The 24,603-nt window shown below is 49.7% G+C and overlaps 11 protein-coding genes across 11 annotated transcripts; 6 read left to right on the forward strand and 5 right to left on the reverse strand.

Moving 5' to 3' along the window:
* Window positions 1–2,676: 2,676 nt before the first annotated feature.
* Window positions 2,677–5,005, forward strand: MRS44_009255 (uncharacterized protein; the record flags this gene model as incomplete). The annotated part of the gene is made up of 2 exons (XM_046271689.2): window positions 2,677–3,324; window positions 3,377–5,005. 2 exons carry the CDS (start codon window positions 2,677–2,679, stop codon window positions 5,003–5,005), a joined length of 2,277 nt encoding a protein of 758 aa, XP_046125525.2.
* Window positions 5,006–5,715: 710 nt separating this feature from the next.
* Window positions 5,716–7,473, reverse strand: MRS44_009256 (uncharacterized protein; the record flags this gene model as incomplete). Its single annotated transcript, XM_065621225.1, has 2 exons — window positions 5,716–7,337; window positions 7,392–7,473. The coding sequence occupies 2 exons, from the start codon at window positions 7,471–7,473 to the stop codon at window positions 5,716–5,718; spliced, it is 1,704 nt and encodes a 567-aa protein (XP_065477297.1).
* A 1,117-nt stretch (window positions 7,474–8,590) lies between these two features.
* On the reverse strand, window positions 8,591–10,135 carry MRS44_009257 (uncharacterized protein; the record flags this gene model as incomplete). Its single annotated transcript, XM_065621226.1, has 4 exons — window positions 8,591–8,611; window positions 8,671–9,305; window positions 9,358–9,773; window positions 9,828–10,135. 4 exons carry the CDS (start codon window positions 10,133–10,135, stop codon window positions 8,591–8,593), a joined length of 1,380 nt encoding a protein of 459 aa, XP_065477298.1.
* Window positions 10,136–10,592: 457 nt separating this feature from the next.
* Window positions 10,593–11,594, forward strand: MRS44_009258 (mitochondrial 54S ribosomal protein uL10m; the record flags this gene model as incomplete). The annotated part of the gene is made up of 1 exon (XM_046267944.2): window positions 10,593–11,594. The coding sequence occupies one exon, from the start codon at window positions 10,593–10,595 to the stop codon at window positions 11,592–11,594; it is 1,002 nt and encodes a 333-aa protein (XP_046125523.1).
* A 763-nt stretch (window positions 11,595–12,357) lies between these two features.
* On the forward strand, window positions 12,358–13,092 carry MRS44_009259 (uncharacterized protein; the record flags this gene model as incomplete). Its single annotated transcript, XM_046267945.2, has 3 exons — window positions 12,358–12,740; window positions 12,825–12,986; window positions 13,038–13,092. 3 exons carry the CDS (start codon window positions 12,358–12,360, stop codon window positions 13,090–13,092), a joined length of 600 nt encoding a protein of 199 aa, XP_046125522.1.
* A 347-nt stretch (window positions 13,093–13,439) lies between these two features.
* MRS44_009260 (uncharacterized protein) lies at window positions 13,440–15,987 on the reverse strand (the record flags this gene model as incomplete). Its single annotated transcript, XM_046274273.2, has 2 exons — window positions 13,440–13,694; window positions 13,744–15,987. 2 exons carry the CDS (start codon window positions 15,985–15,987, stop codon window positions 13,440–13,442), a joined length of 2,499 nt encoding a protein of 832 aa, XP_046125521.2.
* A 1,305-nt stretch (window positions 15,988–17,292) lies between these two features.
* Window positions 17,293–17,943, forward strand: MRS44_009261 (uncharacterized protein; the record flags this gene model as incomplete). The annotated part of the gene is made up of 1 exon (XM_046267946.2): window positions 17,293–17,943. The coding sequence occupies one exon, from the start codon at window positions 17,293–17,295 to the stop codon at window positions 17,941–17,943; it is 651 nt and encodes a 216-aa protein (XP_046125520.1).
* Window positions 17,944–17,947: 4 nt separating this feature from the next.
* Window positions 17,948–19,295, reverse strand: MRS44_009262 (uncharacterized protein; the record flags this gene model as incomplete). Its single annotated transcript, XM_046267943.2, has 6 exons — window positions 17,948–18,438; window positions 18,499–18,627; window positions 18,681–18,782; window positions 18,837–18,899; window positions 18,951–19,092; window positions 19,152–19,295. The coding sequence occupies 6 exons, from the start codon at window positions 19,293–19,295 to the stop codon at window positions 17,948–17,950; spliced, it is 1,071 nt and encodes a 356-aa protein (XP_046125519.1).
* A 448-nt stretch (window positions 19,296–19,743) lies between these two features.
* Window positions 19,744–20,727, forward strand: MRS44_009263 (uncharacterized protein; the record flags this gene model as incomplete). Its single annotated transcript, XM_046282779.2, has 2 exons — window positions 19,744–19,857; window positions 19,906–20,727. 2 exons carry the CDS (start codon window positions 19,744–19,746, stop codon window positions 20,725–20,727), a joined length of 936 nt encoding a protein of 311 aa, XP_046125518.2.
* A 120-nt stretch (window positions 20,728–20,847) lies between these two features.
* On the forward strand, window positions 20,848–21,230 carry MRS44_009264 (uncharacterized protein; the record flags this gene model as incomplete). The annotated part of the gene is made up of 2 exons (XM_065621227.1): window positions 20,848–21,007; window positions 21,064–21,230. 2 exons carry the CDS (start codon window positions 20,848–20,850, stop codon window positions 21,228–21,230), a joined length of 327 nt encoding a protein of 108 aa, XP_065477299.1.
* A 336-nt stretch (window positions 21,231–21,566) lies between these two features.
* MRS44_009265 (uncharacterized protein) lies at window positions 21,567–22,817 on the reverse strand (the record flags this gene model as incomplete). Its single annotated transcript, XM_065621228.1, has 4 exons — window positions 21,567–21,599; window positions 21,647–22,008; window positions 22,061–22,211; window positions 22,266–22,817. The coding sequence occupies 4 exons, from the start codon at window positions 22,815–22,817 to the stop codon at window positions 21,567–21,569; spliced, it is 1,098 nt and encodes a 365-aa protein (XP_065477300.1).
* Between the last annotated feature and the right edge of the window lie 1,786 nt (window positions 22,818–24,603).

Below are 24,603 nucleotides of genomic sequence, written 5' to 3' on the forward strand. Positions count from 1 at the left end.
ACCTCTCTTAATTATTACTTTGCGATAATTTAGCTACTACTTATATATTAGTATTTATTTAATTAATTATTTACCTTTTTTCTTTTATTATTATAATCTTTTTTCTTTATAGCTAAGTTCTTTTTACCCTTTAGTGCTAACTTAGTATTTTATTTACCTCTTAAAAGTCTTTATTCTTAGTAGCTAATAAGGTAACTTAATATATAATTACCTTTATTCCCTTCTTAAGAGACCTTAGGGCTTTAAGGATTAACTCTAAAGAGTTACTTTAATGCCTTCTAATTTATCTTTTAAGATATTTAAATTAAGATTAAGCCTTAAATATAATCTTTAGGGTTTTTAAAGCCTAAGGGGTTAATAATTTAATTACCTCCTTAATTAATATTAATATTTATAACTATATATTAAGCTTTAAGACTATAGTTTCTAGGTTAAGAGAAATAAAACTAGCTTTTTTAAATACCCCCTTAATATTTCTTTTTATTATAATAGCCTTATATATAATATAAAAGGCTAAAAAAAACTTAGTTTTTAAAATATAAGTAATAAAATATTTAATTAAATATTTTATTTCTTAATTATAAGCCTTTTTAAGTAGCTTAAAGTACTTAATATTAAGGGGCTAAAATAAATAAAAGAAATAAGGTAATATATAAAGCTAAATAATTTTTTTCTTTTTATAATATCTTTTAAATTTAATAAAATAATAACTTTTATAGCTATTAAGAATTAAAAGATAATAATAATTATTTAATTACTTAGTTATATATTAATTAAAGTATTTTAATTACTTTAAATTAATCTTATTATTAGTTTAGCTATTTTAAGTTATTATAATAACTTAATTACCTAAGAGGTTATTATCTTAGTATTAATTAATAAAGTAATATTAGCCCGCGCTAATAATAAATAACTAAATTACTTAGCCTTTTATATTAATTACTTAAATAATTATAATTTATTTTTAATTTTTAAATTATATTAATTTTAACTTTAAATACCTTTTTATATCTATAATAATTATTTTACTTATAATTATACTTATAAAAAAGCTAATCTTATTAAAGTTATAAAGATTATTTAATTAAATATTATATTTTATAATTATATTTACTATAAGTTAAAATTAATTATAAATAATTATTAGGTCTTTATATTTAACTTTCTAATAATTATATTTATAAATAAAATATATTTTAAGGTCTAAGTATTACTTAATAAAGTTATAAGCCTAATATATATTAATTAATAGCATATTATAATTAATAAGTAATTAATTAATTATTTCTTTAATATTATAAAGCTAAAGGGGAAATCCTTATAAATCTAGATTAAAAATAAAATAAATAAAAATCTATTCCTCTAAATTAAATAACTAATATAATTTCTAGATAATATATTATTAAGATTAAATCCTTTTATAGCAATTAATAAGAGTATTGCGATTAACCTTATAGATTATTATAGCCTATTAGAAGCTAAGTTTTAATTAATTTTAATAAGCCTAAAAGGTAAGAAATATTTTAGCCTTATAATTAGTAAATAATATACTAGGTAGTTAAGAATTAATTAATTAAATAAAGAAGATATTAAGTAAGGGATTTTTAGCTAACTTACTTATATAGCTAATTTACTTATTATATATATTATATTTTTTAGGCCTTTTATTTCTTATTTATTATAGCTAAAAAAAATTCCTTATATAAGGATTTTACTTAATTTATAAATATATTATTAACTAAGTAATAATAATAAATAAAGGGCTTATTAATTATCTTAAAGACTTAATCTTAAATTTTTATAATTTTTTTTTTAAAGTTTTTATATTTAGATAAGAAATACTTATAGAGGGTTTATAAGGAGTTATAAGTTTAAAGATTAATTACTAAGAGGTCTAAGATTTTATTAGCTTTTTAGTTATTATTTATATTAGCCCTAAGAAAGGAATTTTTTTCTTAAAGAGTAATACTTAAGCCTTATATTAAAGGGGTTTTTTTAGTAGTTATTACCTTAGTCCTTAGGCTTTTTTTTTTTATATTTTATATATTTAGCTTTATAAGAGGATTTAATGCGAGATTAAGCTTATTTTTAGCTAATAAATTAATATAAACTTATAAATCTTAGTTTTTTATTTCTATCTTAAGGATATTAAACTAAGTAACTTAATTATTACTAGAGGCTAGCTTTATATTTATATTTATTATTATTATTTAGGGAGTAATTAATAAGTATTTTTTTACTTAATATTTTAGTTAATAATTATTAATTTATATATAAGACTCTTAATTATTAATAAGTTAGGCTTATCCTTAAACCTATATATATTACTTATATTATTATTCTTAAGGGAATCCTCTCTTTCCCTTTTAGGCTATAATATGGCCTTCCTAATTAGGCCTAGTGTGCCGACGATCCAGAGATCACCCGGCCCGACATTGAAGGCACGTGACCACCCTCAGAGCTATTGTACAGGGCCCAATCCAACAAGAATACCTTTAAATTACTTACCCCACTTTGGCTTATTTCTAGATGTGTCTTGCGCACGGCAGATCCACTTCATCTTCTTATCTTATCGTGCCTAGAAAAAAAATATGTCTTCACAATGCGGTGCATCAGTTTGAATTCTTTCTTGACCAAAGTTACACCCACCGCTGTTCTTTCACCCACAACCCGCCAATGGCGCCATTAATAGCCTCTCGCAAAAGGAAAGGGCCTTCTGAGGCCGCCCCAGTTGACGATGATCTTGCTGGCGTTCAATTAGACGGCGTACTCTCCCAGAGCGAAGACGACTCCGAGGTTGACGAGGACGACTTCGATGACCTTGACGGCCTGTCTTCTGATGAGGATGTAGAAGACCCCGACGAAGACGAAGACGAAGAGGCGCATAGCGACGATGCCTCCTCCGAGCTTGGCGACAGCGCGCGAGCGCTTCCCGCCCTGGATGACGAGGACGATCAGCCGAACTACCGCGTCGTAAAGGATGCGAATGGAGGCGAGCGCTATGAGTACGCCGAGGTCGACCCTGTTTATGACAGCGACGACTCAGATGCACAAGGCCCCGCGAACACGATCGGCAATATCCCTCTCTCTTTCTACGACTCGTATCCTCACATCGGATATGACATCAACGGAAAGAAAATTATGCGCCCCGCCACGGGCGAGGCGCTTGATGCCCTTCTCGACAGCATCGAGATTCCCAAGGGTTGGACTGGCTTGACAGATCCAGAGACCGGAAAGCCTCTGAATCTTAGCCAAGATGAGCTCGAACTTCTCAAGCGACTCCAGATGAACGAAGTTCCTGATGAGGGTTACGATCCTTATCCTGTGAGTCTAACCCATCCCCGGGTCGTTGTCGAGCTTTGCTAACCTCTTCCAGGATATGGTCCCATATTTCACTGGTATCGAGGAGAAGATGCCTCTAAGCGCAGCACCCGAGCCGAAGCGTCGCTTTGTTCCCTCAAAACACGAAGCGAAGCGTGTTGCGAAACTTGTTCGGGCGATCAAGGAGGGAAGAATCCTTCCATACAAGCCTCCGGAGGAGCGACAACGGGAAGAGGAGGAAAAGGAGGAGGTCTATTACGACGTATGGGCCAACGAGGAGCCTCAGGATCCTCACGTCATGAACATTCCCGCGCCCAAGCTGGCTCCCCCTGGATACGATCTCAGTTACAACCCCCCGCCGGAATACCTGCCTACTGAGGAAGAGAAGGAGGCTTGGAAGAACCAGGATCCTGAGGAGAGAGAGAAGGAATATCTCCCCGAGAAATTCGATTCTCTCCGGAAGGTCCCTGGCTACGGTGAGTTTGTCAAGGAGAGGTTCGAACGGTGCTTGGACTTGTACCTGGCCCCTCGAATCAGGAAGAACAGGCTCAACATCGACCCCAACTCTCTTCTGCCCAAGCTCCCTCGGCCTGAAGACCTCAAGCCCTTCCCTACTCTCAACCAGACAATCTTCCGAGGCCACGAGGGTCGTGTACGCTCTGTGGCATTCAGCCCTGACGGCGAGTTCGTCGCATCAGGAGGCGACGATGGTACTGTCCGCGTTTGGGGTCTCAACGGCCATCAGGAATGGATGGCCAAGCTGAGCAGCGAGGAGCCTGTCAACGTTGTTCGATGGCGCCCCAACAAGGAGACTTTCATCTTGGCCGCGGCAGCTGGTGAAGATCTCTTCTTCATGATTCCTTCAGTTGCAAGCGATGCCGTGGAAAAGGCGAGCCGCGAAGTCCTCGATGCTGGTTTTGGATACGCAACCAACGGCGCCCAACCCGCCGCCGCCAATGGAGTTAAAAAGGATCCTCCGGCCAAGTGGTCAAGGCCTGGAGCTAAGCTCGAGGATGCCGGTGTACTCCTCAAGGCCACTGTCAGGTCCTTGATCAAGGTAATCAGCTGGCACAGGCGAGGCGAGTTCCTCTGCTCCGTCTCTCCCACGGGACAGCGAAGCTCTGTGGCCATCCACACCCTCTCCAAGCACCTCAGTCAGATTCCGTTCCGCAAGCTCCCTGGTCTCGCCCAGACGGCCCAGTTCCATCCCTCAAGACCCCTGTTCTTTGTCGCAACCCAACGAATGATCCGCTGCTACGATCTGCAGCGACAAGAGCTTGTCAAGGTTGTCCAACCTGGTGCCCGATGGATCTCCTCGTTCGATCTCCACCCCGGCGGTGACAACCTCATCGTTGGCTCTTACGACCGAAGATTGCTGTGGCATGATCTGGATCTGTCCGCTCGCCCATACAAGACTATGAGATTCCACCCTGAGGCCATCCGAGCCGTCAAGTATCACCGCAGCCTACCGCTCTTCGCTGATGCCAGTGATGATGGAACCCTCCAGATCTTCCACGGCAAGGTCGTCAGCGACCTTATGGAGAACGCCACGATTGTGCCTGTCAAGATGCTCCGAGGCCACAAGGTGATCAACAAGCTTGGTGTTCTGGATGTTGACTGGCACCCCAAGCACCCCTGGTGCCTCAGCGCTGGTGCGGATGGAACTTGCAGGCTTTGGGCGTAATTTGCAGGACATCGTCCAAATAAAAAGGTACCTCGAAGGGCAGTTAGGCCCACGATGGGTTCTACCAGCGATGGCGTTAGGATGTTAAAAAAGATGTCAAATATAGTTGTTCGCTCCATGCTCTGAGTCTTGTTCTGTGACACCTGAGCCAAACTCGCAAACCGTTCCTTTTCCTCTCCAGGACTTGGTCGCGCTCCCACCTGTAGACTACTCTGACCACAGCCTAGCTGATTGTATTTCCATCTCACCATGTCTATTACAACGGACATAGCCGTTGAAGCTCGTGTCTGCCTATTAGAAGCCGTAATTGAGATTACACCACAATTGTCCAGTTGACACGCCATGCTCAACACTCCATCTTGGCTTTATCACCCAAGAAATACCCTTATGGGTTCTTTTTGACATTCACATCGGCACCCTACGCGACAGGCCCATAGACAACACATCTCACATTCGTCAAGAAGCGCCAGGGTCAAGAATTCATAGGGCAATTCATAATACATGACTACTTGCTAAAGCAAACGAAGCGCAAAATCGCAGCCTGCACGAAACCAGTAATTAAGTGATATCCGATCACTTGAATCTCATCATCTTCTTGCCTTTTCTTCACGCTGATAGATGCCGAAACACCGGCCTAGCGTCTTTCAACCCCAACACAATGTTGCTCAGAGGATGTCTTCATCTCATCCAGTACACCATGCCAAATGGCATTACAGCTCCTCACGAATCTTCTCCTTGGCATCCTCTTCCGTCTCGGCAGCCTTCTGCTTGGCAGCCTCACCGCCAATCTTGAGTTGGCTGGTGATCCAGTTCCAAGTCTCTCCGATCTTAGCGAAGAAAGTCTCCGCAGGAGAATTGGTGCCGTACTTGAAGTACGTAGACTGCTTTCGGGCCTGAGCCTTCAGATCCTCGATCTTGGAACCCTGGGGGACGGGCACACCATAGCTGTCGAGATACGCCTTGAGGTCGGTCTCAGTCCACTGGTCGAAAGCACTTTGCTTAGCAGACGCAGTCGCAGCGGTGAGGTAGTTGGTGGCAGAAGCCCAAGTAGATCCGCCAGCGGATGAGGCAGAAGAGTAGGCCGATTGGGCGGCACTGTAAAGCTCATCACGGCTGGCATCCTTCTTGTCCACGACCTTCTTGGCAGTTGCATCACCTTGGCTGGAGATGTACTTCTTGAGGTTCTCGTAGCTGAAGTCATCGAAGGTCCACGCGTTGCCTCCGTGGGCGGCGACGTGCGAGTTCTTGCGAACAAGAGCCTCGAGCTCATTCTTCTTGGATCCCTGGGGAACAGGAACACCTCGGGCATCAAGGTAGGCCTTGAGTCGGCTGTCAGACCACGTGCCAACAGCCTTGTTGAAAGCGTCTTCAGCGGCGAGCGAGGCACTGTCCGTAGCCTTGGCATACTGGTTTTGCGCGTTGGAGGTGGCCGCACCAAAGGCCGAGGAAGCGCTACTAGCAATGTTGTCTCCTAGGATATCGGCACGGTGCTTGCGGACCAAAGCGCGGAGCTCGTTGGACTTGGTACCCTGAGGCACAGCGATGCCATTCTTGTCACAGAACTCCTTGAGCTGAGACTCGCTCCAGGCGTCAATGATCATGTCGGTCAAAGTAGCGTAGGCAGCCTGGGCGCTGGCCGTGGCGCTGGCGGCTTGGTCTTGAGCTCGGAGGTAGGCAAGGCGAGAGTTGCGGCGCACAGAGGCAATGAGCTTGTCGCGGGTCATTGGCTGGGGAGCAGGGAAACCATGGGTGTCGAGCCATTCCTTGAGATCAGACTCAGACCAACTCTCGTACAGCCAGTTTCCAGGGTACGAAACAGCCTCATTGGCCTTCTTAGCAGCAGTCTCGTAACCAGAACGCGCCTTCTGGAGAAGAGTGTCTCGCTGACGAGGCTGAGGGACTGCAAGGGCTTGGTCAGTACCGTCAAAATATTCAGGGGACAAGTCATTAGCTGAGAGAGCTGGCTTACCAGGGATACCATTCTTGTCACAGAAAGCCTTCAACTGGCTCTCGGTCCATGTGTCGAGGATCCAGTCTCGAACGTTGAGCCAAGCAGACTGGGCGTTGTCCTCAGTCTCGTACCAGTTGGCCTTGACCTGGGACAGCAAGCTGTCCTTGGTGGCAGCGGCCTCTTCCTGGGTCTCTTTGCCCTTGGCTTGCAAATAGGAGCTCAGCTGAGCGGTGTCCCAGCTGTTGTATGGGGAGACGGCATAGGCATCCCAGTTCTTCTCGAGAAGTGTTTCCAGGTCCTTACGGTCGGCGGGAGTGGGATAGGGGATGTCGTGATCAGAGAGCCAGCGCTCCAACTCGGTCTCGTGCCATTTGTTGTAGACTATCATTCTGTTAGCTACAAGCAGCTTGTTATGGCACAAGGCAGTTGACTTACCAGGCTTAGAACCGGGGAACCATGTGCTGGCGGCTACGCCGTTGGCGACCGCCACGACAGAGAGGGCAGTCAAGAACCGCATCGTGGTTGCGTCTGGTTCTACAGATTAGGGATCGCTGCACTTTGTTGCGATTAGAAGCACAACAGATTGTTGGGCAATAGGTTAGAGTAGAGTAGGAAGGGGTATCACAAAAAAATGGCCGCGACGATGTGGGTGGTTTTTGTTGATGGAGGGGAAAGGAATGAAAACAAATACGCATCAAGGGAGATGAATGTGGGCAGGAAGGAAGGAAGCTGGGAGGGAGAGCAAGCCACGAACTGAGGAATCTATCACGTCACTGTGCCGTTGTCGTGGGTGGCTGGAATCTGGCAGCTGTGCACACACGGCAGAAGGTACTGGATACCTATGCATGAGCTCATCAAATCATGAAACAAGGCACCAAATGGTTTCACTGGGTCCTGTATCTGGCTACATGTCCGTTCGCACAAAGCGAGGGGCTCTTCCGCCTCGTCAGCGTCACCACCGGCATCATCATCGTCCATCGTTCATCATCGCGATGCTGTTTGAACAAACAGACCTTGGATGAGAGCCAATATGGGTGCCACCATGACGTAGTCCACCGATCAGCCCCGCACAAGCTCCAGGCCCAACGAGGGAAAGCGCGAGATTACCTAAGGCCACACTGCGCAAATCGGTACGTTCCGCTGCCAAACATCGACCCGTGCGAGGCACATGCTTGCTACAGCGGTTAATCTGACTGCAATGATGGGCAATCTCGATCCTTGAATGGAACAAAAGCTCCGGGGATGGCCTTTGCTTCCTGCGTGAAGACGTCTTTTTGGGGGCGGTCCCTGTGCAAGTTACTGTACCTTCAGGCTTCTACTACTTCAATACATCACTGTCTGCTACCAAAACCCATGTTGACTCTGGCTTCTGACAATCTCCACATCCTTATTACTGACATTCATCACATATGCGCCTCATCAGGGGGTTTCACCTAGTGAGTATTGGACTTGGTTGCTGGGACAAGTGAACCAAGCAACTGGGGGTTGCATAATTTCGTGCCTCGATACAGGCGGGCATTCGCTGCGAGATACTGTTACATTGATCTATGGATGCCGCTGCCTTGTCTATTCCCCAGCGCCCAGGCTTATATAGCCTATATCCCAACCCATGACATCCCCAATCATCAGCACAATTAAGCGTAGAAGTTGACTGTCTGTACCCCTGAGTTAGCGACTTGGCCATGTGGGTTGGGCTAGGTGGTGTGTAACTTACGTCCTTCTTCTTGGCCTGGACTTCGGCAATGGCATCAACATAATGCTCGTGTCCAATCTTATTCTTGCCTGACCGTAGGGCGATCATGCCAGCCTCCACACACACAGCCTTCAGCATAGCACCGCCGAACTCGTCCGTGCTTCGCGCAAGTTCGCCCCAGTTCACACCCGGGTCAACCTTCATCTTGCGGGAGTGAATCTTCAAGATCTGGGCTCGCGCTTCCTCGTTCGGCAAGGGGAACTCGATCTTGCGATCCAATCGACCAGAACGGAGCAGCGCAGGGTCGAGCACATCGACACGGTTCGTGGCGGCGAGGACCTTGATCCGGTCATCGGATGCGAAGCCATCAAGCTGGTTCAGCAACTCCAGCATGGTTCGTTGCACCTCACGATCACCACTCTTTTCACTGTCGAATCGCTTGGTGCCGACGGCGTCCAACTCGTCGATGAAGATGATTGCGGGAGCCTTCTCCTTGGCCAGGGCGAAGCAGTCTCGAACGAGCTTAGCACCATCACCAATAAACATCTGGACCAGTTGAGGTCCTGCCAGCTTCAGGAATGTAGCATCGGTCTGTGCCGCACAAGCTCGGGCGAGGAGGGTCTTTCCGGTACCGGGGGGGCCATACATCAGTGCACCTAGGACCAGTTAGCACAACAAAAAGAGTCAGGGGGCCAATATCAGCGTTACCTTTAGGAGCCTTGATGCCAATCTTCTTGAATCGCTCGGCCTCCTTCATAGGCCAAACAATAGCTTCCACAAGCTCCTCAATCTGCTTGTCCAGTCCACCAACATCGGTGTACTGTTCTGTGGGCTTTTCATCCACCTCCATGGCCTTGACACGGCTGTCGTACTCGGCGGGGAGGGTGTCCAGAATGAGGTATGAATCCTTGTTGACTCCAATAAGGTCACCAGGCTTCAACTTATCCGCATCGACGAGACCGATCAGGGGGAGGAAGATTGTTTGGCGGGTAGATGTCTTGATGACGGCCGACTTTCCGACTCGGGTAGCGTCCAGGTCAATGTTGGCGCCCTCCTCAGACGACTCAGCAGTTGGGTCAAGATCAAGCAGCTCCACGACGTTGCCAACGAGGTAGGGGAGTTGCCTGCCTCAGGTTAGCTATAACCATTATCAAACCCGCAGGAGATGAGAAACCAACCTGTTGTTGGCAATCTTGTCGACATTTTCCTTGATCTTCTCCGCCATAGCGGCCTTCTCGTGTGATAATCGGGAATACTCGCTCCTCATAATGCGAGAGTCGTTCTCGAGCAACCGTTTGCGGGTTAGGATGTCTTGTGTGCTGAGTCCAAGAATCTCGTCGTCAAGGATATCATCTTGCTCCTCTTCGGCATCCTTCATGTCCGCATCGCCGTCGGTAGGCTTCTTCTGGTTCTTGTCGCCACCATCTCTCTTGTCCTCTTCCTTCTCTCTGTGATCAAAATCGTCCAGCTCCTCGAGAGTCGACATGATGGAATGTGGCGTTGGGTATCGGGTTTAGTGAAAGAAAAATGGTTTGATTGAGGGATGAGGTCGGCGCGACAGGTGGGAGGTTTATGAATGTCGATGTTGAAAGTCGGCCGTGGGTTGAGGAGGTGAAAGCTATTACTGCACCCGAGTCTCCAAGACGAAGCTGTTGAGGCAGGCAGTCAGGTCGCGCGTAATCAGCCTGGTTGGCACAGAGCCACAGCACAGCTCGGCATTGGCCCCAGTGGCCTTGCAGGTGGCCGGGGAGCGGCGGTGGGTTGATCCGGGTGCACGGCCCACTTTGCCTGTTCCTCGCAATTGGTGATCGACGGCTGCGATGCTCGTGGATTTTTTGATCTGGAGGACGAGCCAGCAACAGTCTCAATTCACGTATGTGCAGGCCTTGACCCCAAGCATTGGGGTTTCTCATGCTAACCTGCTTCTTTTACGCTTAGTCATTATGGCCTCCCGGATATCGAGGACTGCCTCGCCCTGCCTGCGCCAATTGCGCAGAGAGTCTCATCTCCCGCAGCAGTCATGGGCCTTGGCTCTTCGCACCCTCTCGACATCGTCAACCCACTCCGCCGCCGTTTCCGAAGTTCGAAAGCCTATCGATCATGCTCCCGCGACGAAGCCCCCGAGTGCCCGGCCAGTTGAGACAAGGAAGAGTCAGCTGATCCGAACTTACACATCACTTCTCCGCACCACACCCTTGATTCTGTTCTTCCAGCACAGTAACCTCACAGCGGTGGAATGGGCTGCTGTTCGACGAGAGCTGAAGAAGGCTTTGTCCGCCGTTCCTCCGCCTAGCACTGCTCCTGGTTCTGAACCAGTTGATATCACTCCCCTCGTCCAATTGCAGGTCCTCAGGACCAACATGCTACGAGTGGCTCTTAAGCTCGTCGAATTCTATGATCCGGAGGCTGCTGCTGCATCAGCAACGACTGCCCGTACGACCCGTGGCCCAGTAGTCCATGATTTGTCCACAGCTGCGTACGATGCGATTAAGAAGGCTGAAATCCCCGAGGATTCGAACTTTGCCCAGATCCAGCCCCTCCTAGTCGGCCCCTTGGCTGCCCTGGTGCTTCCTGCGGTGTCTCCAGCCCATGTGGCCGCCGCACTGAGTGTTCTGGCTCCTGTTCCTGGCCAGTTCCCAGCTCCTACAAGAAAGAAGAGTCCCGGTTACCACGATGCCATTTGCCAGAACGGCCTGGCCAAGCTTCTCCTTGTCGGCGGGCGCGTCGAGGGCAAGATCTTTGATCAGTCAGGCATCAACTGGGTTGGCGGTATCGAGGGTGGCCTGGATGGATTGCGAGCACAGCTTGTGGCTATGCTCCAAGGCGCTGGTCTGGGCATCACCAGCACATTGGAGGGTGGAAGCAGAAGCCTCTGGTTGGCACTGGAGGGCAGAAAGGGCCAACTCGAGGAAGAGGCCAATGGAGGAAAGAAGGAGGGAGAATAAATCCAGCGTGGATTTGTTGGATTTGATGTACCACTAAAACGCCCAATGAGGGCAGTGTATGTGTAAATGTACGAACACTATACGGGGCGATCTCACCCGTTGAACATGAAAGGCGGCTTGGGATGTTGTATCCGTCTCACAGAGGGTCTGGTAGCATGGCGATGTAGCTTTCGACCGCAGTGATCCTACACACCGTGGACCACAAGTCTAAAAAGAGCCGCAGCATCTTCAGCTTCATGCCTACCATGGATATTTAAGGAATCTCGATCAAAGGGTTGAAGTTAGCGGTCAAAAGGCTGATTGGCTGAAGGACTCGTTGGCAGCCGTTGGCTGGAACTGTGGCTGGGACTCATGCGTGTGGCTGGGAGCTACCTATCACGGCGTCGTCGCCTCACATTTACACGAGGAGCTCGAGCAACCTTCATCCATCTCGCGCCCACCCCGCCTCGCTCCTCGACTGATCCCATCTTGCATTTGCATCATCGCCTCCTCTGATAATCGCCCACTGCCTCACCTTGGTCTCTTCGTTCATTGGAGCTTCTCGCTTCCAATTGCGACACCTTTCTACCCTCCAAGGCCGCACGTCAACCTCCCACCAGCAACTGTATCCCAAGTTGGCCATCCGTCTGTCCCACTCGCAAACGAGATCTCTTTTGCGCCGAACCTCAGCGATTGTTGCTCCGATATATATCTCGCCTCACCGCACAGTCTGTCGATGCCATTCTCCGCCTTTTCATAGAAAACCAACGTATTCTCTCCGACCATGGACTTCGCTCCCTATCAATCCTCTCCGCCCGAGCACTCGCGCGTGACCTCTCCCGAACACGCCTCTCCCCGACCCTCCTACGACGCTAGACGATCCTTCTCCCCGGTCGCTTCCCCTCCGCCCCTACAACACCCCCAGCCACAACGAGGATGGGGAGGGTTTGATGGACAGTCCGCTGGATGGGCTGCCATTAGCCCTGACAACAGGGCCTTTGGAGCTTCAAGTACCATGCCCGGAGCCTATCCCGCTGCAGAGGTCAGCGAGTTTGATACAAGTTTGGGAATGCGCCTCGACTATGAAGCTTGCCTGGCATATGTCGCGTTCCCACCCCTTGGAGCAATCATACTTCTCATCCTAGAACGAAACAGCGACTATGTGAGGTATGTTCACGCTTGCCAAAAGTCTTGAAGCTGTGCATGATAGAAATGCACAGAAATTACACCAGGTGCTAACCCTCCCTTCAGATTTCATGCTTGGCAATCAGCGCTGCTCTTCACCGCCATTATGATCTTCCACCTTGTCTTCGCATGGTCAACTTTCCTGAGTTGGCTGTTCTTCCTCTGTGATATTGCCTTAATCGCCGTCCTTACACTAAGGGCGTACAGAGATGCCGAGATACTGGATAGGTATGTGCTGTACAGCCATGCAAGGCAGCATCACCACTAACATTCTCTCAGATTCGAAGTGCCCTTCTTTGGGGCCTTAGCAAGCCGATTCCTTGATGATGAGTAGAAAGCGAAGTGTTTCAACAGAGTCGGTGTGTCAACTGGCTGTCTGTTTAGTTATGAACCTAGAATACCCCTTTGCAATTAATGGATGCGAGACATGGACCCTAGTGCGGGAGATGTGATTTTTGGTGCGATCATAGAGAGACCCTTTTACATGCCTGGAACAGGTGCAGCTAGAAGCAATACACCGCTCAAAGCAATGACGTTACGATTCAACGATGATTTGGGTAGCGGAAAGCCCTTCTAGTTGTGTTTCGTTCTACAGTCCCAATTTCAACTGCCGAAATTCTACACGACGACGCCGCTTCCCTTCTAGATGTCTCCCCAGCCCATGAAACCTGTATTTTCCCTTCAAAATCTTGCCAGTACGGGTGCAACTGTGCCCTTAAGTACCGGCTTTTCGGTGAAGACGATCTCACCAATCTGGGTTTCTGGGGAGCTACCCACTTCCAACCATCGGGCGAGTAAATCGTTGCTCTCCTTCGGCTTCACCGAGTCATCTCGAGTTCCAACCGTGATGTGAGCGACACGGTTGACACACTGCCACTGATCATCTTGATCTGACAGGCGGACAACGATGGCCATGATGCGGTCATCGAACACAACCTGCGTAAAGTTAGGACCTTCATCTAGAATTACCAGTCGTAAGACTTACCCGCTCGAGCATCACATCGCACTCTCCCAGCTTTCCTTCGGGGTTTCCAGTCGCCTCTACTTGGTTTTGAAGTAGAGTGTACTTGTGCCACAGATCAGGGTGGTCCTTGCTAGCCGCTCGGTGCAGTAGAGTAACGTGAAATTTGGGCTGCACACGCCGTGTTTGTTTCAGTTGCATGTAGAACCGGGAAGTTGGTGAATCTGCGCCCTTGAAAGCTCGCTCTAGGACAGCATTAACCTCTTGGCTGGAGACAGAAACAGACAAATACTCCATCTTCCTCTTCTTCTCTGCCTTCGTTTGTTGCTGCTGCTGCTTATTGTTCTTTTTGCCACGGTCAGGAATGTCATGCCTAAAGTCAGGCTTGTATCCCAGAGCGAATTCAATGGCATCGTCAAGTGCCTCGGGTGAAGGGACTTCCTTGACCAGGTTCGGGAAGAACTTGTGCAACTGTGTGACAACGGTCTCGAGATTCTGTCGACTGCCCGCCGTTGGGTCGAGATCAATAACGACATCAAAGCCGTCGTCTGGGCGGGCGTGGGGGTTGCAAGGTTCGAATCTGTTGATGAATCCTTCCATAACACCGAGGAACTTGTCCTTGTCGCTTGCGGCATGGATAGTCTGGTGGTTATCTCCTCGAGCAATGATTCTCTCCTGGGTGACTTGGCGGATTGCATCGATCGACTCCTCGTCGTGCTTGAAGTTGAGGCAAACGAGCTTGGCTGTGGCATGCTGAAGCTTGACATCAGTGATAATTTGCTTTCGTTCGTGTCTCTGTGCATTGTTTCGGTCTGCAATCACAGCATCATGGTCGTTGAGCTCATTCAATACCAGCTTCGTAAACCGAGGAGGACGGCCCTTGCCCGAGATGTTGTCGTTCTGAATATGGCCCCATCCAAAGAGGTGCGTCAAGCCCATAGCAATTGTCGTCTTTCCACATCCGATGGTAGCAATGGGGCATAGGATCACGTCACGAGTGACTTCAGTCATGACAAGGGGATCCAGCTCGTCCATATTGGCTGCATCTGCGCCCTTGAGGTTCTTGAAGTTCAAGAAATCGTTACGCAGGGAGATAATGCCGTGATTGTTGTTGTAGTCCTTGGCCAGCTTGGGATCCGCGGCCAGACGCCTCCGAGCGTAAAGCAGGTACTCCTCAGTGATCTTGGTGTGCTTCTTGAACTTGGGCTGTTTTCCGGAGATCAAGGCCTTGGTGCACTCTCGCCACTGGCGGTACATGAGATAAGGCTCCTCAAACTTGTACTTAAAGAACCAGTCACGGTAGGGGACCGAAGAGGGGTCGTGGGACATTCTGCAGCGGACGACGAAACCCTCCACATCACGGCCATCGTGGGCTCCCGTTTCGGCCACTTCTTCGAGGAAAGCCTTGACTTGCTGAATGTCGTCCATCATGATGAGACCCGTCTTTCGAAAGGCCCACTCGTCGGCAAACTCTTGGACGAGGGGGCTAGGATATGTGGCAAACTCGGGCATGTTGAGGTTGAGTCCATGGAGGTATAGGCCTGCCTTATCAGGACCGTAGGCCAGAATGTGCTCTTCGAATGTGTCATCGCATAGTTCGGCGACAGCAGTGACATTTCTCTTGCGGAGCTCTCGTGCCAAATCTCTCTTTGTCTTGCCGATGGCAGCCAGTTGCTGCTCAAGACGCTGCTCACCCGCGCTCGCATGGCTAACCTGAATGTCTGACCGATCACCAGTAGAATGCTTGCTGCAAACGATCAGAGTTTCATCCTCAAGGCCAGCAATGAAGATGATGCAGCCGTTCTCCTTGAGAGTCAATTCATAGGGGCCCTGGGTTCGCGTGAAGATGTTCTCCCACTTTGTCTCATGGACCTCGTCGGTATTGAAGAACTTGTCGTAGCCTCTCACGGCAATCTCGGGTCCATCCCTCCTCGTCTTTGCCGTAAAGAGGCCTCGAGCATAAGTAGGCATGTCGCGTCGCTTGTAGTCCCAGTCTTGCATCCTCCAAGAGTCGACCTGGATGCCATCCTGAGATCCCTTGACGTCATATGTCGTCTTCTTGACCGAGAATCCTCCACGTCGCTTCTCTTTCCGAGAGTTCTCTAGGGCATGCAGCAGGCTCGAGACGGCCTGGGGGTCCTGGGGCATGTAAGGAGCAGCCATCTTTTCGATGCCCGTGGACGGGGTGTTGAGGATTCGACGGTTTGTAATGACTCTACTGACAGATGTGAGAAGAGATCGAAGTGAAAGGAGAAAGTTAGTGGGCATCTGGAGTTGGAAAGCAGTGATACCTCAGGCAAGATGTTGGTCTTGCTCATATGAGGGGCAGGCGTTTGTTTGATTGTGCATCGGGGTTGCCTGAGTAGCTGCAGTTGCCCGGCTGAAGCAAACAAAACACGGCACTGTTTTCCGAGACTCAAAATCTCGGGGAATTTGGACAGACACCTACCCTTGAGCTTTTTGCAAGAAAGGCTTGGACAAAGGCTAGAAGATATCTGGGTATCCGCCCTGTGTTGGTGGACTGTGCTTGACGAAGCCGTTTTAGACTGAGGGTGAGAACCTCTGGAGAGACGCGAGGTTGAGGTCAAGTAGGGACGGCCAAGTCCGATATGGTCTGCTTGGGTGGATATCAAAGGGCCGCCATAGGGCTCCTTTATATGATCAGTTTGCGGGTTGATGCCCGGGTTCAGACCACTCGCACTGGTGGCGGATGGTTGTGTGGGTTAGGTATTGATTGGAAACTGCCTTGGCGCACCGCCTCAGACCAGTGCTTGCAGTCTTTAAAATGAGTCAGACCGCAAGGAACACAGGCAACAAAGGCCCAGGGTATTGGCTCGTCTTACGGACCTGGTGAGATTACACGCCTAGTTCGACGGAATAGGAGCGAAAATTGATTGTCAAGGTTGTTTTGTGTAGCATGAGGATCGCTTGTCGATACCAGGCGCCCCAGCTGGCTCCCGTCGCCTTACCCTAAAGATCCTGGCCGAGACGGCGGGATGCGTCACGCCGTTTGTGGCTGAAGAATTCGGGGTCGGTTTGTGACTCTGAATCTTTCCTTCAATGGTGGGTGAACGGCGTTTCAGGCTAATGCTTTGAGATGTGCCTTGAGGCCTTTGAGCTGTTAGATAGTGCTCCGAATTCCCATTTTCATGATCATGGTGATGGGCCCGCGGTCCCATGCACGACATGGCATGACGCACTACTTCCAAGTGGGCAATTCCCATCTACTAAGCTCCCTACGCAGCACCTGTGTGTATTATTAAATATTCAATAAGCTAAATACCTTTCACACCCTCTCTTCTTTTCTCCAGTCTATCTCACCCAGTAGGCTGTAACGGATCTATGCCAAGGGCCGGCACACTGTACAGAGATAGAACCCTGTTAAACTCCATTCGCTGAGCCACATGCAAGCTACCCCGCCAAAAATCTTCTACATCACACCAAAGATTTGAGCTCGCGTTGGACGATTTGCGCCTGGAACACCTAGAATCCGATACTTCGCTTTGGTTTTCAACTACCGTGCGCCATCACAGCATCTTCGACTCGATCTCATACACTCAATTGCCTGCGAACATGTCGAACCCGAACGTGTACCTCTTGGCTGCCGATAACGACCCCGCGTTGTTGCCCCTCCTTCGAGAAAAGCCTGCCTTGGCCGCCTCACAAGATGAACACGGCTACTCCCTTGTCCACGCCGCTGCCAGCTATAATCACCTCAACCTCCTCCGAGCGCTTATTCGCGAGTTCAGCGTGGACGTCGATCTAAAAGATGAGGACAATGAAACCGCACTGTTCGTCGTTGAGACTGTGGCTGCCGCCAAGATTCTTGTCGAGGCTGGTGCAAATGTGAACCACAGGGGCTCCGAAGGTTTCACAGCCCGAGAAAAAATCGAGTCCGAGGGCGATTTCCCTATCGTTGCCGAGTACCTGGCTAGAATTGAAGCAAAACAAGCCAACGACACTGCATTAACCGCGGCCGCCGTCTTGCCTGAAGCTATTCCCCCGCCTCCGGAAGGCATGAAGGTAACTGTCGGCACGATGGACGAGAGCCAGGACATTCCTGAAGATGTTGATCCCGAATTTCGGAGACGGATCGAAGAGCTGGCTGGACGCGACGACTTCAACACCCCTCAGGGCCAGGCGGAGTTGCGAAAACTGGTCGAAGACGCTATCCTGGGAGAGGGCATTGGCGACGAGCGGAACGTGCGATCGAAGCAAGGATAGATGCTCATTCAAGGGATTTCGTTTCCCACATGATGTACTTTCCAGCTGCAACAGACGGCCGAAGAATGGTGAGATCATCACTGTTACCCGCGACACTCTTTGAGAAGCGCGTGGCGCTGAGGGAGAACCACATTTCCGAAGGGCACACGGCCAGGACGTCCATAAGCAAACCATGAAGCCACTGTGCCGAAATGAATCCTTGCCAGCTCAACTTGCAGACCTTGCGGTTGTTGTGGGTGTCCCCCGGTACGCTGTATCGCGACAGATAGGAGTCAATGCTATCTTGGGGTTCAACTCGTGGGCTTGCTAGACGGACTAGCGACAGCCATTCGTAGCACTCTGTTGCGAAATGCTCGAGGCCCTCGCGATCGATGTTGGCAAGGATTTCAGGGTCTATGTCCAGGCTTGGTTGAACTACGGTAGAGTCTCGACTAATGCCTGGCGACGAGGTGTAGCCTGTAGGAAAGAACTGTTGTAATGGATCTGGGTTTGGCGCTATGAAACGCGACATTAATGTGGGATCATACTTAAGGAGGCTCCGGGTTAGATACTCACTCGTTTCTGTGTCATTGCAAAAGAGCCAGGTTGTGGGCTTGTTGAAGACTGTCTTGCAGGCATAGATCAACCGGTCAAATCCCTTCTTCCCACGAAACATCGTTGGGTCTCGAAGGTTGTATGATACAACTGTCTGATTAGCATTTTCGGGAAGAAGAGAAATTCGACGCTCAATTTCTTACCCCAGCGTGGCTTTGATCCCCTTCCACCCTTGACCCCATATGGCTTCCCGACCAAGCCGGCACGTTCATATATTTCCTTGTCAAGATACATGGTGAGAGTGCCTAGGGAGTTACCGTGAGCTTATGCTTGTTAGGATGTTATGTCCGGCGTGGTACCTTCATGTAATGTGAAAAGTGTGCCGACAGTCGACTTGCCCTCTGAGAGCATGAGAATATTTCCTAGGAAACCGGCTTAGCACGCACGGCCGTGGGCGAGAATGATATACATACCCTTTTTGATGTACTCATTGAAGAAATCACCCTGTAAGATATCACCAAGAGTCATGTTGACCTTGTAGTATCGAGGGTGCTTCTGCGTGTTGAGCTGCTCAAGGATGACATCGCAAGCCTCTGCGGGAAGGATGAGGTCGATCTGGAGTCCACTCAGCTTGTGTATTATTTAGTTTTCGGGGACCACAGATTGCAATATACCTTGTGTATAAAATCCTGTGACATGATTGCCGACCAAGGCTTGCCCTTCTTAGGAGCTTGGTTTTGGTCAACATGACCCATGGTGCCGTATGTGACGAAGCATTTTGGCGACTGGTAAATGGACGGAGCAGCAGCAGGAAACATCACTAAGTGAAAGCTGCAGATCTCTGCTTATGTGTTTTTGCAAGGATGAGCCGCAGATGTTTTCCCCAAGGATGTTGGTTGAGAGCAAGCTGGTGGCACTTGGGAAAGCGCAGAAATGGCACTGATTTCTTAGCCGGGGTTTCGTCGGTGAATTTTTCCCTCTCACAAGATCATGATCCCAAGAGTTTGTGCAAGCGACCACAGCTTAACATCAGCACATTCGCCTCGACAAGGGATTTTGAGAATTCTTCTTCTCGAGCTCTGATATAGGTTTTTTTCTGTCGAATTTGATCCCGCAAACATCGCTGCAAAAGAAGCTATCCGCCAAAGAAGTCGTTCACGGTTTTGGCATTTTCGCTGATCCCCCACCATCACTTTCATCTCATGGATCTAAAGTGAGCCGACTTTTATTACTCCTCAACCAAATATCCACGAAGAAAAAGTCGAGATGGACTTTCTCATAAAATTTGCGCAGGCGCACGAATCCTTTCGGGTCGCCGAAATCGAGGCGCTGGCGCTCGTCGAGGGTCTTGACATGAAGATTATCGAGTATAGCGAGGATGTGCGTCCACCCACAAATGTATCTAGACTCCATACTTACCGTGAATAGTCCCCCTTCTGCGTTGTACAGCTGCCTTCGGTGGAGGCAGCCAAGAAGTTGATCAAGAGATCTATCCTTGCCCAGTCTATTCATGAACTCTGGGGCCATGGAAGCACTTTAGAAGATGTCCACCATGCCGTCAAGTCAGACACATCGCATCTTTGGGACCAGTACATGGAGAAGTCGTTCAGGTTCGAGGTCGAGCCTTTTCAAGGCTCCCGCTCTGCGAAGAAGAGACTTGAACTCATCAACTCTTTTCGGTTCTTGGGCTGGAAGGGGCCTGTCAAAATGTCAAACCCTGACAACTTGTTCACTATCTTTGAGATGTGGCCGTTCAACAGCGTCCCTCTTAACATCCCAGATCCTAGAGCTATTTACCTTGGCCGTTACGTCGAAAGTTCATCTCGAGAAATTCTGGTCAGATTTGACTTGAAGAAACGGGGGTACATCTCTACTACCAGCATGGATTCAGAGCTTGCCCTGGTCACTGCCAACATCGCGCTCGCTGCTCCAGGCAAACTCTTTTACGACCCCTTTGTTGGAACAGGCTCATTCCCCGTGGCCTGCGCTCACTTTGGCGCTCTGGCCTGGGGTAGTGACATCGATGGCCGGAGCATTCGCGGCGAGGGTGGAAAGAAGAGTCTGCTGGGGAACTTCCAGCAATATGGCCTGACTTCTTGCCTGGGGGATGTATTCTCCTCAGACTTGACCAATTCGCCCATCAGGAGACAACGAAGGACATGGGATGGGATCGTCTGCGACCCCCCTATGGTGTCCGAGAGGGACTCAGAGTGCTGGGTCTCCGAGACCCTGAGAAAACACCCTGGTTGATAGAGCAAGGGAAGGAAAGGGGAATGTTCGTGGCCCTCCAGGACCGTTGTCTCACCTGAAGCTGACTCTTGCAGGAATCCCGACTACGTCCCGCCAAAGAAGCCATACAGCTTTCTCATAATGCTTGACGACATTCTCAACTTCGCAGTGGACACACTGGTTGACAACGGCAGACTCTCGTTCTGGATGCCAACCGCTAACGATGAGGAACTCGAGATCCCAGTTCCTACCCATCCCTGCCTCGAGATTGTTGTAGTCTGCGTCCAGCCTTTCAACAAGTGTAAGTTTCTTCCCAATGACTCCTCCTCGTTCTTGACACAAGCTGACGCTGTACAGGGTCAAGAAGACTCATCACTTACCGCCGGTTGCCCGACTCAGAAGTCTCGCAGCCTGCTCTCGAAGCCTACGCAAGCCGACAGAAGCTTACGGTCAACGGAACATCAGCAGATGAACTCAACCCATTTCGGCGTGGATATTTCAATAAGTTCGAGGCTGACGAATAACCCTCAAGTACAGGAATGATCTCGCTCTGCTACCATCAAACATTTCCCGTGCTCCGCTTTCATATGTGACAGGCTCCCAGAAAACCCAAGCCTTGTGAACCCACTAAAAAAAAAATACTCGCGTAGGCCCGTCAAGACGTCATAACAAAACGGGATCATGCCCAACCCGCTTCCCATCTATGTGTTGCTGTATATCAATATGGATATTTCCGACCAAGCCCAGCCAAGACGAAGTAAGAAACAAGCAGAGTGCCCTGGGCACCACCGCATTCGGAACGTGTTAGGTTCCAAGACATTTGTGCTCAACGAAATTCGGTTGCGGCAAAACAGCCCCGGTCAGGGACATGCTTTAGCTCCAATTGCTGGAACCTGAAAATGAGGTTAGCAAAGATACGTCATTATCTGGCTGAGGATACCAACTTTTCGCTCTTGGAGTGAAAGTAGATGCCGCTGACTTCACCCTTGACTTGGTTGAAGCAGATGTAGTAGAAGCCCTCGAAGCTGGCACCTGTTATGGTGCGGACTCTGTGATCAGGGACCAGGAAGTGCTCCTTCCACCGCATAAAAATGGTTTCCCTCTGAGCGGCATCACGAATCGTGACGGGTCCCTTTCGAGCCTGCTTCTGGAATGGGCGGAAGGCGGCGAACTTGGCCCAGTGGCTCAAGTCAACCTTGCTGTTTGCACCCCAGTTTTCATGCTGGGTGTAGAAGCTGTATTTGGACCCAATGATCTCGCCTTCAAAGTATGTCGTGAGAGTTGGGTGGTCCTCAGTTAAGCCTTTTCAACGGTCAGTGTTGTGCGACTGGACATGGCATCTATTGCTCCTGACCTTGAATGCGGAGATATCCGCAGAGAAAAGACTCGCGCATGTCGACATGCTTGATCTCAACCTGAACATCGTAGACTTGACGCTCAGATTGCTGTGTGCCGTGGAATCGGCTACCCGAGCGTAGGTATGATGATGGTGATGAAGGAATTGTCTGCTGTTGTCAGATGGTTGCGCCATGCCAAGAGGGCGCGGTGGTGTAACTCACCCGCATGCACGAGAAGTCGGCTCCCATCGATGGAGCCCAGAGCTCGTCTTCTTGCGCATCCGCATCAATCCACTCCAACTCGTGATTCGGCGAGCCTCTACGGCTGGACGGCGCGCGAGATATGGTTTCGGTTTCGGAGGTTTGTCTTGTGTTTGAGGATTCCTGGCTCAGCTGGCTGCCGATCTCGGCGTCTCGACCCTTGGTGACGTCGGAACTGGGCCCGCTGGATATGGGAGATGTGACTGCGGTGTTGGCAGATTGGGGTCGGGGAGACATGGTAGATGATCTCGTCGATGGGTCATCGGATGAGCGTCCCTCGTACATGATGGTGTCGTCGCTCGCTGGGCCTTCGGGTGCGGGCGGCGCGTCAACGGTCAGTGGGGAAGCGTCAGGCGTGGGTTGAACGCCCATGTCGTCGTTGTGGTCTTGGACGGCCTCGCGCGACTGCCAGGAAGGGCGCTGCTGATGTTGGACGTCATCAGGACAGGTCGAGAAGCTGTAGGAGCGAGGCGACGACGCCTCAGCGGGCGGATTGGATGATGGGGTTGGCATCGTGTGCGACGTAGGATGAAAGACGAAGCAATTAAAACAAGAATGAGCAGATGAATAAAAGAGCAAACGGTTGTAAAGAAGATGGCCGAAATCCAGGGTATCAAACAGGCCGATAGACGATGCAAGGTGGGAGAAGCTGGCCTGACGTAGAAAGCTCGTAGGGGTCGCAGAGAGGAGAGACAACCAACTTGGTGCCAGTCACCAAAACGGGTGGCGATCTCGGGGGAGGAGACTAGAGTCGAGGAAGTAACGGTAAAAGTTAAAGGCGGAACAACAGCCAGTTCAGAAAGCAATAGCAAGGGCGCCCATCACACAAGTTGTAGTAATACAAAAATAAATAAAAGGCCACAAGAGTTGGGATCGAGCAACTAAGTAAACTCAGGCATGCCAGATCGCAAATGGGTCGATGGCGAGAAAAAGGGTCAAGTCGGTGATGATGGGCTGGCCTCTGGCTTTTCATGGGGAGACCTGGCGAGCCCTGGGAAGCGCACGCGAGCCTGATTTGCTGGCATCCGGGGTCTTGAAGCGGTTGCGTGGAGACCTCCTAGATGGAGCGGGCCTCTAAGGGCTGATGCTGTGTCTTTAGTTAGGGGACTTGCAGGTGCTTTGTCCAAGGATGGACAGCTAAGGTTGCGCTTCGCTGCGCTGCGCTGGATGGAGGCATCCGTTGGTTGTGATGGAGGATGGATTTGTGCCGACGGGCGGGAGGGACCTTAACCAACGCTACACCATCGTGTCCGTCGCAAAGGTACCTGGGGTACAGCTGTAGCTTTCCCCGGGCGCCATGTACCTTGGCGAGAGCGGATCCAACTCTCCATTTTCCTTTTCCCCTTGGGCGCGATGCAGAGATGAGATGCTGTGTCAAAGCCCAGGGGTTCACTTCCATGTACAACACAACACGGACCAGTGGAACCTTGGTCGTCATCATCATCAGCTCGATGGGAATCGTCTGACAATTAGAGTCCGTCTCGGGATTTAGAAGCAAAGCCTGGTGTCTGAGGGAATCTCGGGAGTCATCTTACCTGGATCTCCCATGAAAATCATCACACCAGACGGCCTTCTCAGCGACCTTCTTCTCAAGCAATAGGATCTGGGCTGCTCCCGTTCCGTCCCCAGAGGCGCCATCGGCCAGCCCCAGCGCCTCCTTTAAAGCGCCCCCACCGTGTTCCCGCCTGCATTCACATGGGGTGATGAGCTGCGAGAAGACATGATACACGCCAACTCCGAGACCGTTTCGTTGGCATGATCCGAAATCATACAATTTCTGGATCTGGCAATTTCGTTCCTCTGACGGGCCTAGCCGGCCGACGGGTGTTTCTTCACCCGCGAAGCCTCCGCCACATCTATGTATCCATCATGCCCTCCCACTCGCCCAAGTCTCGGATGTAGGCTCAAGAATGACAACCCAGGACCAGGCCGTCACTTCATCCATCCTTGGCATCTTCCTTGACCGCCCCGAAATTCACGTGTGAGCCCCAACGTCCGAGCGCGTATTGTCCTTTGGACTCGGATGCGTGCAGGGAGCGAGGCTGGAAATATACGGAAGAGGGCAGATAGCATGATTTGACCTTGCGTTGTTAAACGCGATTGGCATTTTTCTCAAAAACCTCCATCTCATGTCGTACCATGTCTTCCAGGGTTTCCAGGGTTTTCCCAACATGCCGCGCGCACGCGATTTTCGCCCTCTTGCATTTGCCTCTGATCGGAAGCTTGTATCTGAGCTATGGTACTGTGGCAGCCCATCCTTGGTTGCTTATGACGCTTAGACGCTTGACAGCTGCCTGTT

Source organism: Fusarium solani (assembly GCF_023522795.1).
Source record: "Fusarium solani strain SB1 chromosome Unknown bctg00000005, whole genome shotgun sequence".
In the NCBI taxonomy this organism is placed as follows: Eukaryota; Fungi; Ascomycota; class Sordariomycetes; order Hypocreales; family Nectriaceae; genus Fusarium; species Fusarium solani.